Source organism: Vulpes lagopus, chromosome 7 (genome assembly GCF_018345385.1).
Source record: "Vulpes lagopus strain Blue_001 chromosome 7, ASM1834538v1, whole genome shotgun sequence".
NCBI classification, from domain to species: Eukaryota; Metazoa; Chordata; class Mammalia; order Carnivora; family Canidae; genus Vulpes; species Vulpes lagopus.
This window is the reverse complement of record NC_054830.1, coordinates 50,247,635-50,262,077: the sequence shown is the minus strand read 5'-3', so window position 1 is coordinate 50,262,077 and position 14,443 is coordinate 50,247,635. Positions and strand designations below refer to the sequence as shown.

Below are 14,443 nucleotides of genomic sequence, written 5' to 3'. Positions count from 1 at the left end.
TTCTTCACTTTGGCCCAGTCCCCACTACTCCCAGTTGCCTCCTGCCCACGCACTTCACTCATTCACAAAAGTTGATCAGTCCCACAGCTGTGCAGATTTGCAACCCCTGCCCTGTGCTCTGTCCTAGGACCCAGGATCTCAATGCCTGGCCTGGACGACAGAACCCCTGAGCCATGACCAAACTCCCAGAACTGGAGAATACTCGTGTGTTCAACTGGTCACCCTGTAGACTCCAGAACATTTGAATCAGAGACCCTCAGAAGAGTCACCTCTCTCTGAATCAATCAGATGGGCCCAGGTGATAGGCTGGCCCCAGGCTTGCTAAGCTGCTTCTAAGTGAAGCCATTTTTCTTTTTAAGTTGCCATTATGACTGATACACATTTTTTTAAAATATTTTATTTATTTATTCATGAGAGGCAGAGACAGAGGCAGAGGGAGAAGCAGGCTCCTTGTGGGGATCCCAATGCAAGACTCGATCCCAGGACCCTGGGATCACAACCTGAGCCAAAGGCAGACGCTCAACTGCTGAGTCGCCCAGGCATCCCGTGAAGCCATTATTTATACCAAATCTATGAAAAGCCCCCAGATGTGAACCATCCCCAGCAGGACCACTTCAAGACCTGCAGACCTCAGAACCCCTGGGATCCTCAGGGTCCACCCATGGTATTGAACTCTTCTACTATCAAGATGAGGCTCAGAGACAGGAACTGACTAGTCAGAGCCCAGCAAACTGCCTTAACAGGCCAGTGTTGACTAGTCATGGCCCCTTCCCTCAGAGGCCCACCACTCTCCCCAGTTCTCCCTTCTTCCTTTTATCAAAACCCACTCCCAGGAAAAAAAAAGCCTAAAACTCATTCACGTCATGGTATCCAGAACTAACGATGGCTTCCTTCTTCCAGGAAATCTAAAGGAATTGGAGCTTTTACTTAAATGAAGCCCAAGTGGAATAATTTTAAATGTTGACTATGGGTAGAATTGGACAAAGGAAGGAGGACAAGGAACCTTCCTGCAGTTCCTAGAATCACACTATATCATGCCGGTTTGCTCTCTACTTAGATGACCTAGATGGCCACCCCAGCATGGGCTGGTAGAGGCAACATTTCCACATGCTTAGGACAGGACTGACTTGAGTTCTCAGGGCCCCAGGGCGCCTCTAACCCAGCAGATTGATCTTGTGAAGGCCTCAATCAATTTTCCCATCCATATAATAGGTATAGCCTAGCTCTGGGATTCCTGATTCTTACTGCACAGGCAGGACATTGGCTCTCCAGAGCTTATCTGTACTGCTAGGCCAGTGTGGGATCACCCCTGGAACAAGCCACCCCTAGGCTTTCCCATACTGTCTCAGCCAGGATGGCTTTTAGAGGCTCCCAATGGAGGTCTCACTCTCAGCATCAAAGGAGGCTTGTACCCAGAATCCAGACAGGGGACATGCCTGTCTCCCTGTACCCCTGACCATAGGCTGTTGGACTGCCGGACCACTGAGCCCTTATGTCCATGAGCTGCTGGACTGTTCCCTTCTCATCACTCTCCCCAGCATGCAGCACCCAGCACCTGGCTAGGCCCACAGTGGAGGCCCAAGAAACAGGTTGAATGAACCAATGGATGGATAAGCTAACAAATGACTGGTAGAACTCTAGAACCATATGCTATTAAACCACTAGACCCCCATAACGATAGCAGCGGAATGTTCCAGGGCTCCAACACCAGCATGCTAACAGTACTGTTCTAGGGGTCCTTCCATATTTCCCCTTCTCTGAAGTGGACTGAGGCCAGAGTCTGATGGGGGTGTGCCTCTCCCCAACCCCTCCGTGCCCACTCTCCAGCTATCCTCATTAAGCCACAGATGAGCTGGGGTTACGCTGGCCTCAGAGACAGGACTGACATTGCCCACTTGTGGGGGGCCCATTTGTGTTGCGTTCCTGGTGGTGACACCTCATGCCAGACACATAACACTTGGGCCTGTCACCCGTGCATTCAGTGGGTAGAAGGATTCTAGAGTAGTTGGTAGCCTCAGTGCCAGGACCCGAGGTACAGGAAGCAAAGCCATCTTTGCCCCCAAGGGACCCAGGTGGGACACAGATCCAGTGAATAGGTCAGCCCTGCTGGTGAAGGTCACCTAGGGGTGAGGGCAGGGTGCTGCTGACTGCCTGGGGTGGAGGGGAGTGCTGGTCAGCAGAGGCATTCTGAGAATGGACTTGCCAGTATATATGGAAGCAATGTCTCTCTGTGGCTCTCTGAACAGCATGAGCCAGGCAGGAAGTGTGCCCAGGCACTTGTGGAAAAAGTTAAGGGTGACACCAGTGACTTGGGGTGATACAGGGTAGCATCAAAGGAGGGAGAAAAGCAAGGATGAGTGCTGGCCTCTCTTCATCATGCACTGGAATCCCACCACGCCAAGTTTAGCTCTCAGGCTCCTCTTCTAGGTGCAGATGTGCCCGGGGTGATTTGCCAAGCTTTTGGTCACTCACACTGTGCTGTGGTTGAGTTTGGGAGCGGACTTACAGACAGGCAAATAGAGCTGGGAGGAGGAAAGGGAAAAGGCACAGCTGACCAAACATGTGGCAAGAGGAACACACGAGCCATGCCAGCGGAGGACTGGCCTGGTCTGGCTGGGAGCAGGCCAAGTAGTGGAAATGCGGCTGTAAACACAGCTTGGGGGGTCACATCGAGAGCGCCAGGCTGAGAAACATGGGCTTTATTCTAGAAGCAGTGAGGAACCCTCCAAAAGCTGCTGAGAGGATCGGATTGGTGAGTCAGGGAGAATTGTCTGGAAGTGAAGAAATGGTGGGTTGGAAGAAGGTCACTGTGTCCCAGCCCTGCATGATGAGGACTGTGCTTTACCCCCTGGTTTATAAGATGAGCCATGACCACTAGCCTCGATTGGGCGTCTGACAGCCCCCAGGAACCACTTGAGCATGTCGCCTGTGTCCACTGAGAGGTCAACTCCTCTGGGAGGATGCTCTGTGTCTCTCACTGTTCTATCCTAGTGTCTAGAACAGTGCTGGGCATATAGTAGGTGCTCAACAAACATTGACCTCATGGATTATCTCATAAGATGCTCAGAACCATTCATGGGCTAGGTACAGTCATCTGCATCGTAGAGGAAGACAGTGAGGCTCAGAGAGATGGAGGCACAGGTTGGGGTTCAAACCCAGGCAGAGGATTCCGAGTCTGTGCTCAATGGGGAGGGAAGGAGGAAACACAAAGCAGGAGCAAGGGTGTGGTGCACGGTGGGCCTGGCGTTGGGTAGTTGCTTCCTGTGGCTGCCGTAACAAAGGACCACAAATTGGGTGGCTTAGAGTAAGAGCGGTTTATCTCTCACAGTTCTGGAGACCAGAAGTCTGGAAACCAGGCATCAGCGGGGCTGTGCTGCCTCCTGAAGCTTTAAGGAACATGCCCTTCCTTGCTTCTTTGGGCTCCTTCATGAATCTGGCATTCCTTGGCTCATGGCTGCCTCCTGCCCTCTCTACCTCTACCGTCACATGGCCTGTGCCCTCTGAGTCTGTGTCTTCTCCCTCTGTCTCTTAAAAGGACACTTGTCGTTGGGTTTAGGGCCCACCTAGATAATCCAGGGTGACATCGTCCCAAGATCCTTAACTTAATTACGTCAGCAGAGACCATTTTCTTAACTAGGGTCACATTCACAGTTTCTAGGAATTAGGACGTGGACATACCATATGCGGAGGGGTGGTGGTATTCACCCCACTACATTGTGTCTCTGGCGTTTCACAGGAGCCCACTCTGGGCCTGAAGCGAGTGTTGGGCGCTGGCCTCTTGGGTAGTCCTTGCAAGTTTCCTGCCTTGTCTCCCCTTCTCTGTGCTTCGCCACAGGGCCTGCCGCACACAGGCCGAATCCTGAGATCGCGAGCATCTCTCTCAGGCCGCCCAGGCCAACCTCTCTGCGCTCTGTCCACAGGTTTGCCAGGCACCGCTCCAGATCTGGAAAAGAGAAAGCAGATTTTTGGGCAAAACTTTATACCTCCAAAGAAGCCAAAAACCTTCCTGCAGCTGGTGTGGGAGGCACTGCAAGATGTGACGCTGATCATCCTGGAAATTGCGGCCATCATCTCCCTGGGACTGTCCTTCTACCACCCGCCTGGAGAGAGCAATGAAGGTAAGACCCCCCACTCCCGAGCCTGCAACACGCAGGCCCAGCCATGCCTGAGGGTACCCGGGGCTCAGCCGAGGCTCCCTCCAGGTGGGGAAACCGAGGCCCAGGAGGCAGGGCCTGACTCACATCCCCCACTTCTCCTATGTGTGAGATGCAAGGATTGCACCAACGCTGAGAATAACTACAGTGAGCATGTACTGAGCACTTACGGTGTGTTGAGCTCTGGGCTGAGTGGTCATCCTCCTAAAGCCCCATGAGGTAAGGGCCATGATTATGCACATTTTAAAGATGAGGAAACCAAGGTATGGAGAAGTGCATTAACTCGCTCAAGGACATGGAGTGGGTGCCAGACCTGCTACCACCATGGGTGTGGCTGCCCCAGACTTCCTCCTTCCAGTCCCCCTCTTGGATCATATCCTTTGCACATTGTGTGAGAAGGACTCAGCATCCATGCTGCTCCTCCTACCTCACGTTTCCATCCCAAGATTGGTTCAATATCATACACAACTCAAAGGGCTGGCACTGAATATGTTTTCCCACGTGAGGAGTCCCTGTCTCAAGTGGGCTTCCCAAAATCTGTCCTGAGTTCTGAATGGGGACTCTGCTCTGTGGGCCAAGGAAACACTGTCCCGTTCATCCAAGAAAGGTTCTGGAGCAGACCCACTCTTCTCAAATTCAGAACTTAGGACTTCTAATGGAACTGAGCACCTGCTAAGGCTAAGGGCTGGGGCTTTATCAACTCGATGACTCTATCTATCCTTTACAATGACAAAGTCTTTCAAACCCATGTCACACGATAGACACACACACATTACAGGATAAATGGGATCACATAAGAGATATTGTTTTGTTGGATTTTTATAATCCAGTTTTTCATTAGTAGGATATTATAAACACTTGTTATTAATTATCATCTGGCATTTTTTTAATGAATGCCCTACATAAAAAGATAATCCTACTATGTTCATTACTTCAAGCAAGCAAATAGAAAGTGAATAGTTTACAAGAAATACCCATCGTGGGCCTCATTTCCCCCAGGCGAGAAGGTGGTCTCCGCAATTCCTTGATCATCTGTCCCCTCACCCTCTCTCAAGCCTGAGTTCCCCAAGAAATGAGATAAACAAGTCTATTAGGCCAACTACCTCAATTTTATGTTATATTACTAAGTTGCTTTTTATCCTGCATGACCTCTTTCCAGAGAGGAAATACACAAGAAGGACACATCTCACAAGACGAAGTCAAATAGAAAGTCAGACAGGAAAAGAATGGAACAAATAAACTCACTATATTTGCTACCATGATTGGGATTTAAATTTGACTTTGAGCTTCCTGGCAGCCAAGGCAGAAAGAGAATTAGGATGACTTGCATAGCTCAAGCTATGCAACCAGGAGGGAAAACAGTTGTTTAGGAAGATAGTATGTTCCCTGACAGTGAATTCTGGGATGAACTTTCACATAGGACATTATAAGATGATGCACATTGGGAAGCAGTCTTTGCAGGAATTTCATAGAAAATGTAGAAGAAGATTGAACCTGGCTATTGGAATAAAACTTATGCACAAGCATAATAATAATGATCATTCTTCTATTTTTATAGCCACCACTAGTTGGGAGTATTTACAGTAGAAATTCATTTGATCATCACAACAACCCTGTGGGTAGGTGCTGCCAGGAGCCGAGGCCCTGAGACAGTAAGTGACTTGCTAGGTCACACTCTAAGAAGCAGCAGAACCATGATTCAGACCCAGACGTTCTGGCTTCTGAGCCCACGCTCCTATCCCTCAGTTGCATTTCCTCAGGAAGGGATGGGACTGTGTCAGTGCCACCTGGGTAAGTGGCTTCCTGTGACCCAGTTTAGTGCAAGATTTGAAGTCAGAGGGCAGATGGTGGAGGGGGTGCAGTAGGAGCACGGATTGAGCTTCTAGTGTGTGCCAGGAGGAGCCTCCCCACAGACAGCCCTCCAAACAGATGGCTGCAACCTCTTCCATCCTAGAGAGGGGGAAACCAAGGCCCAGAACAGTGAAGGACTTACCCAAGGTCACGCAGCTTATTAGACAGTAGGGATGGATCTTAAACCCATGTCTTCTGGTGCTTTCTACTGCCCCACCCTGTCTCCAGCTGAGACGCCAGCTCAAGCCAAGATCTGGGTAGATGAGGGAAGCTGCACATATTCTGGCCCCATAGGGCCAGTACAGTTCCTGTACTCTGTGGCTATATGTACTCCCCAATATCCAGGACCCAGCCCAGGCTCTGAGTCTTGGACCTTCCATGTTGCCAGAACCACAGCCCGCCAAGTCAGGCTCAAGCTTCATTAGTCATGTCCAGAATGCTGCTGGTGATGGACTTCCAGGCTGTAGAGCCTTGCAGCACCCATAGCCCTCTCCTGTTTGCTTTCTTGACTCAGGAGCCTCCAGATACTTGTCAGAGGTCACACAGGATGCTCATAGCAGAGCTGGGATTGGGCCCAATTCCCTGCCCGTGACAGCTCTTCTAGTGTCTGAGTGTCAGCAGAGTGACGGGCACATAGTAGGTGCTTAGAAAATATGTGTGTCTCTTCCGCTTTCGAGGGCCTTTATTTGATGCCAGGATCTAGTAACCATCTAGAAATTAGCTTCCCTGTTTTACTGATGGACAAGTAGAGATAGGTCCAGAGAGGCCAGACAGGTTCCCTGAGGTCAAACAGACAAAAGCCAAACCCTACAAATCCCCAGGTCCAGAGAGAGCAGCTGCAGGCTCCCAAGACCCTGTGGCCACAATCTTCAGAACCTGTGCTTGCCCCAGTCTGAAGGGCCCCAGAGGAGATCTCAGCAGGGCCTGCCCAGAGCCCCCTTCCTCCCCTCCCTTATCTCTCCTCCCTGATTGCACCAGGGATAGCAGGAGTTGTTCCCAGGGTCCAGCAGCTCCTGGTAGCTGAAGGCCTCACCCAGTAATCCATAGCCCCACTTTCTGGCCATGCCAAAGCACTGTGTGACCATCAGATGCTTCTTAGAAGGAAGTAAAAACCAATAGGCTTTTGCTGGCAGAGAGGCCTCAAGGACCCAAAGGGCTCCTTGGTATTGAATAGACGAAAGCAACAGGCAGGGTTGGGAGTCAAGGGAAAAGAGTGAATCCTGTTCAACCATCATACCCATGGCTTCCAGAGTCAGTCCAAAGAGAGTAGTTCATGGAAATGGAGAGCAGACACACTTATCATGTATCCAATATATGCCAGGCCCTTAGAAGCCTCTGGGCTCAGAAAGTCATCCCACATTATAGCTTTTCAAACTGAAACTCAGAGGCCAAGTCACTTACCCAAGATCACACAGCAGAGCCTAGATTCGAAATCAAGTCTTTATAATTCCAGAACCCAAAGGCTTTCCATGGTCCTGGGCTATTTCTAAGTGTCCTGAATGCTTGTAATTGCTATAATCTGTAATGGGGGAGGCAAGGCATTGATGAAGCATGCAACAGGGAAAGAACAGTCTTCCCATTTACAAAGCATGTAGCAGAGGCAGAGAGTAACAAAAGTCCCATAAAGCAAAGCACTGGGGCTCTGTATCTCAAGTCACTCCCCTGAAACCCAAAAAAGCCCATCTCCATGGACTGGATTTCAGTTTAGCAAGGTTCACCGGACTCTCCCAGTCTCTGGGGCTTCCACTGGTGTCACTTATGATGGTTGAGGAGCAATCTCGTTCCCCTCCCTGCCCCCATCATCACATGGTGCTGAACTCCAGCTGGATGTGGAACTCAAATGCATTCAAGACTGTCTGTGGACCTCAAATGCATTTATACACCCTGTACACTGGACAACAAGAAACAGCACCTTCAGGAATCCTGATGGCTCAGTGGTTGAGCATCTGCCTTTGACTCAAGTCATGATCCTGGGATCCTGGGATCTAGTCCCACATCAGGATCCTCACAGGGATCCTGCTTCTCCCTCTGCCTATATCTCTGCCTCTCTCTGTTTGTCTCTCATGGATAAATAAATAAAATCTAAAGAAAGAAAAAAAGAAAAAGAAAGAAAGAGAGAAAGGAAGGAAGGAAGGGAGGGAGGGAGGGAGGGAGGGAGGGAGGAAGAAGAAAGAAGAAAGAAAAGAAAGAAAGAAAGAAAGAAAGAAAGAAAGAAAGCAAGCAAGCAAGCTTCTGCTCTGTGTTTACGTGTGCTTGGTAAGGTGAATGCTTTACATAAGGCCCTCCCTGAGTCCTCTCAGCTACCTGTGATTGTGGGCCTGTCCTCACCCCCATTTTGCAGATGAGAAAACTGAGGTGCAGTGGTTAAGTAGCTAGGTCATAGGCACACAGCAATGAAGTGGCACAGTGGGGATTCAAACTCAAGGCTGGCCTGATATCGGTTATTGTTAGCACGAATATGATGATCATTAGCACTAAAAGCTGGTCCAGTTAAACAATTTAAAATTATTGGAAAAGTCTGAAATTCCAAAAGAAAAAAAGAGTGACATCAAGGACCTTGTGCAATGAAGTGGTTGTTTATTAGCCTGCAGGGAGTGACTGGGTCAGTATAAGCTGTAGAATTTTCCAGTGACACATGCTGCTGGGTTGCGTGATTCTGGGTTGGCCAAAGCTTAGGCCACCAGCTAGCCTTGACCTCCATGCCTCCAGGAGCTGGAAAACATTCCCTGATACTACGTGGCCCTCTTCTCATGTTGCCTCTGACCCCCAGCCTCCAGCTGGGGTCTCTCAAAACTGTTCTCTCTTCCTTGGGACTGAATTGGACTTCCAGACAGTCAGCCATGGGTCTTTGGCATGTGAGGGCGGCACATGCCAGAAGGGGCCACTGGGCTCAGGTACAGTAGGCAGGCCAGGTCCAGGATCAGATTCCAGGCCTAGATTCAAACTCCAGATCTGCTGTGTGACCCCAGGTGAGTATCCACCCCTCTATGAACCACTTCTCTTGGCCAGCTTGAGAATTAAAATGAGTATTTGGTGCAAGTAATTGGTGAATGGTCCAGTCCCCTGCCCAGGTGCCCTGAAAGGGAACACCCCTGAGTTTTCCAGCAATGGAGAATCAGATGCTGCTCAGTGTCACTTTCCATGGAAGAGGCTGTTCACCACCTTCGGTCGGGGAAGAGTCTGGGCTAGTTCTGCTGCAGCAGTTCTGCTTCACTCCTGTGAAGGAGTTTGGAGAGATCTAGGACTCAGTGCCCCACGGGCCAGACCTGAAACCTTTATATCAGATGTGTCTGATCCTTTATTTTTCTGTTAATAGGGGGGCCCTCTCAGGCATCAAGCCATTGGGAGAACCAGACTGGGAGGTTCAATGGTGCAAGGGTGTAGGATGCTGAGTCACTGTAGGACAGAGAAGCAGCCCGCAGCCTGAAGTGTGGGTGGCTTCACCGTGTAGTAGGGCCTCAAATCCAGAAATGGCTGCATAAATGCCATGAGCCCTGGCTGGAGCTTCCACTGTCCTTTCCTGGAACCTGGAAGGAGGTCTCTGTGACTCCCATTTTGCAGAGGAGGACATTGCTACTCAGGGAGGAGAGTGAGTTCCCTAGGATCTTACAGGGGCAATGGTAGGATTAGAACTAGCCCGTTGGAGGACTGGCCTGGAACTGTGGATCCTGCCCCCACCCCTAGCCCCACCCCGAGTCTGCTGTCTGGAGACGTGCCCCCCTGGTTGCTGGAAGCATGGAAAGAAGCCCACCAGCAAAACTGCACTCTAGACCCTAAAGCACATGCAGTACTGATCACCTTCATTCTCTTACAGCCCCACTTTTGCTCTTTTCTCATGAATTAGGCCTCTCTCTCCTGTTTGGGTCTGTGCTGGAGCTGCCAAGGACCTCACCTCATTGAAGTTCAATCCTCACAATAGGCCCCCCAGACAGAGCATATCTGTTCCTTTTTATAGATGTGAAAACTGAGGTTCACAAGGTGAAGTCATTTGTCCAAGATCTCACACCTAGAACAAAGGCAGGAAACCAAAGGGCTTACCACCCAGATGCAGTGAATCAATTGGATCAGGTTCATCTAATGATCAGTGTTTTTTTGCTTGGCAGAGCTAGGATTTAAATCCATCCCCGTGGGCTCCTCCTGTCTGGCTGACCCCACCCTGCCTGCTTCCTTCTGCTCTCTGCAGGATGTGCAACGGCCCAGGGCGGGGCAGAGGATGAAGGGGAGGCAGAGGCAGGCTGGATCGAGGGGGCAGCCATTCTCCTCTCAGTCATCTGTGTGGTCCTGGTCACGGCCTTCAATGACTGGAGCAAAGAGAAGCAGTTCCGAGGCCTGCAGAGCCGCATTGAACAGGAGCAGAAGTTCACCGTGGTCCGGGCTGGCCAGGTGGTACAGATCCCTGTGGCTGAGATTGTTGTTGGGGACATCGCCCAGGTCAAATATGGTAAGTGTCCCAGCCACAGTGCCAGGACTAGACCTAGTGTCTGGGCAGAGGTGGGACAGGATAGGCAGACAGACCCAGAGAGGCTGGCCCAGGTGAAGGGGTTGGTCCCTGAAGGCTCATTTCGAGTGAGCCAAGATATCTTCTGAGATCCTTTGGGAGGTAGAAGGCTACTCCCTAAAGGAGGTAGGATTCCAGAATCCACTTAAAGTCAGAAATGGCAAATCCATGGCACATGTGTTACTAGTCTCAAAAACCTCCACCTGTAGCAGATGTTACTAATCAATCACAGCTCAGGGGCACCTGGGTGGCTCAGAGGTTAAGCATCTGCCTTTGGCTCAGGTCATGATCCTGGGGTCCTGAGTCGAGTCCCACATCAGGTTCCCCACGGGGAGCCTGCTTCTCTCTCTGCCTATGTCTCTGCCTCTCCCTTTCTCTCTATGTCTCTCATGAATAAGTAAATAAAATCTTTTTTAAAAAAATCACAGCTCAAAGCATAGATACAGAAGTCTTCTCAGCATAATACTCCAAGGACCACTAACACTCAGAATGGGTTTATGAGATGCAATCCATTTCCTACATCTGATTTGGCTATTGATGAGTGGTTGTTGGGCTAGAGAAGGTGTTGTAGGGAGTGGACGTGGATGAACAAACATTCTAGGCCTGTGATACTGCCATGGAGACAGTGGTCAGGCCTAATGGCATCAAAGGGAATTTAGGCAAGACATGCCCTGGGTAAGTAGATGCAGAAGATGGGGGAAAGATTGGAGTGCCCTCTTCACTCTGCCTTAGGAGGCTTGGTTTCCTTTGATAATGTGCCTGTCTTAGGGTCTCCTTAGCATAGTGAGGACAGGCTAGTTCCTTCCTAAACAACTTCCCAAACCATAGTTGAGATCAAAAAAGCATGAATCGTTGAGAAAATTGGACCCCAAATCCACAGCAGGCTACGAGAGCATTTTATAAATGGAAACACATACCCACTTGAACTAGGATTGTTCTTGGGCCCAGCCTCAGTCCTCCAGGCCTTGTGCAATTCACCTTGGCTCCAGTCTTTAGATGCATATTGACCTGTGATGGGCGCCATCTTGGTTTCCACACCCTGAGACCTCTAGGCAGCCAGTCCCCCAGTAGTGAACTTAACCTTGCAATCATACCTTTAAAGAAATGTTCCAAGACCCTCCAGCCACCTGAGATCCTGCTGACTCTACTGCCCTTCCTCCTACCAGGTGACCTCCTCCCTGCCGACGGCCTGTTCATTCAGGGCAATGACCTCAAGATTGATGAAAGCTCCCTGACAGGGGAGTCTGACCAGGTGCGCAAGTCCGTGGACAAGGACCCCATGCTGCTGTCAGGTGAGATGTGGCCCAACAGTGGGCTCAGTCCCATTGCCAGTTCCTACTTCTGTGCTGCGGGGGGGCACCTGTGTCCCCTTCATGGGGCTGGAAGTTCTCAGAGACATTGTTCCTTGGCTCCAGATCTCCAGCCAGCTCAGCCCCAAATAACAACTGCCTCTCTTTCCCCCAACAAACATACTCTGAGCCTACCATGCACTCAGCACTGCTCTAGGCCCTAGAGGTAGTACAGTAAATAAAATCAACAAAGAATCCCTGCCCTCACAGAACTTACTTCCTAGTGACTTGGTCTTCTGGAAAGTGAGACACCAAAGCCTATTCTTATGAGGGACAGGAAAGCATCAGTAGGGTGACAATTATTTTGAAAAGTTTTCCAAAATACCAAAATACCAACCTACCACATGCCAGGCATTGGGCTGGGTGTTAGAGATATAGCAATGAGTGAGGCTGATGAGACCCCTGCCTGGAGAAGCTTGTGGTGTGATGAGAAGAGGTAGACATTGCGAAGACTCCAGAGGGTGGTAGGCGTATGATGAAAATAAATCAATGATGGGAGGTAGATGGTGGGGGAGGTCAGGAGAGGCTGTGTTTGAGCTGAGTGGTGAATGATAAGAAAGAGCTGGCTTTGTAACTTTGTGGGGAGAAAGTATACCAGGCAGAGAGAACAGCAAGTGTAAAGGCCCTGAAGCAGGAAGATTGTGAGCAGGATGGAGAGGGTGGAGGGCCCAGATGTCAGGTCTCATTGGCCATAGTCAGGAATTCAGAAATTTTCTAAGTGTGTTGAGGATCATCTGAAATAGTTTTAAACAGGGAACTGGTCACATTTACATTCTTAAAATCTCACTCTGGCTGCTGCAGGGGGTAAGAGAAGAGGTGGAAAGACCTTGCAGAGGTGAGGCCCCAGCTGAAGGAGACACCCCCTTAACAGGGACACACAAAGGGCCTCCTTGTCCAGCACTCCTCAGCAAACGTCCTCCAGGCAGCTGCTCTGGTCCAGGTCCGGCGCTGAGCACTGAACCCATGATGATTCAGAGCCTTCCCTTGCCCGAAGAGCCCCCAGCCCACAGAGGCTGAGGGGAACAGACCTTTGAACAAACAGCTAATTCCACAGTAGAGGAGCAAGGAAGATGGGAGAAAGCCAAGAAAGGAACAGAACTACTCCAAGTGGAATTGAGCTGGGTTTTAAAGGGCAAGTAGGAGCTTACCAGAGCTGTGGACAAGGGCCTCTTAGCCGAGGCAAACGTGTGAAAGACACAGAGTTCTGAAGGAATATGGGATGTCCTCGCAATACAAAGAGAAAGATCAACGGGTCTGCAGAGTAGGATGGATGAAGACATTATACCATTGTAATGAAATAGAGACTCTGAGGAAGGGAACAGGAATCATGGTGGTCAGAGAAGGCCTGTCTGAGGAGGTTGCATTTGAGCTGAAACCAGCACAATGAGAAGAAAGAACATTCTAGGTGAAGGGACAGCAAGTGCAAAGGCCCTGGGGCCCAAGGGATCATAGAAAGCTTCAAATGCCTTCTTGGAACTTAGGGCCACATAAGGGTTATGTAAATGGACATGGCCCTATGGCCCTGGTTCTGACCTCTGAGCTGAAGTGGTTGGCAGAGAGGCTATCATCCCTGGGAGAAGTAGCCTGCTGGGTCGTCTGGATCACTGGAAGTCAGGTGGAGGCACTGAGCCTAAATGGATGGATGACAAAGGTTCCATACAGTTTAGAGAAGGCAGAAGAGCATAGTTGTTACCTTGCAGGAGGCTGAGGGGAAAAAAATGTTCAGAATCACTGATTTGTATCATAAACCAGCCAAGGAGATGGGCACAGGTGCAGGGGCACTCTGGAAAAGACTTAAACTGGGCAGAGATGGATGGAAGCCAGCTAGCCAGCCCAAGTCACACCAACTTTTTCGGTTTTTACCTGTACTACTAGCTGGAAGCCCAGGTAAATAGTGTAGACCCTGGGCCTCTGGATGTCAGGAGAGGGCAGCCAAGGTCTCCTGCGATGTCCCTGTGGGCAAGATAGGGCAGGATACACTAGAGGCCAGGAGATTCTGATGGGTTTTTGCTGATTCTTGAACTGCTGGTAATCCAGTCGCCTTCCCTAGAGCTCTATCCTGTTTCATTATGGAAAGTGTGCCCACTACCTTTGCGGAGACCATGAGTGCAGGGAGGGTGGCAAAAAGAAAGCAAGAGGCAGGACCCACCAAGCTCACCAGAGTGCAGGGTGAGCTAGGCTGAAGAAAGTGACCCCATGGGGCTGGGAGGGGCAAGTGGCTTAGGCCAGGTTCACGGGGAGAGGAAGGAAGGGTGGGCAGAGAAAGAGGTGTAGCCAGCCCAACAGAAGGCAGTGTAATTGGAAAGAGAAGAATTCTGTATGTCAGAACCATTCTAGGACGAAAGAGGCTGCCTGAAAGGTAGTGAGTTCCTGGTTACTGACTGTGTATGAGCAAGGCTTCCACAGGCTGTGGGGTGCTGGGGGAGTGATAGAGTAGGCCCAGGCACTGAACAGCCACTGCATTCAGTGCCCTCCTAGGCACGCAAGTCACAGGTCCATCACACTCACCCTCAGCCTGTACCCACACTTGCCCTGGTCACTTTGCCATCCCCTGCTGAGGTGCTCCCTCTTCCTAGATGGCCCTCTCCCTT

The 14,443-nt window shown here is 50.4% G+C and overlaps 1 protein-coding gene across 12 annotated transcripts in view; it reads left to right on the top strand.

Moving 5' to 3' along the window:
• The window catches only part of ATP2B2 (ATPase plasma membrane Ca2+ transporting 2), a 378,806-nt gene that overhangs the window by 290,419 nt on the left and 73,944 nt on the right, over positions 1–14,443 (top strand). For all 12 annotated transcript variants that reach the window (XM_041761348.1, XM_041761342.1, XM_041761344.1 and 9 more), the window contains 3 exons: positions 3,921–4,118; positions 10,189–10,446; positions 11,670–11,795. In XM_041761348.1, coding sequence (XP_041617282.1) covers positions 3,921–4,118; positions 10,189–10,446; positions 11,670–11,795 — 582 coding nt within the window. The remainder of the gene's footprint in view (positions 1–3,920; positions 4,119–10,188; positions 10,447–11,669; positions 11,796–14,443) is intronic.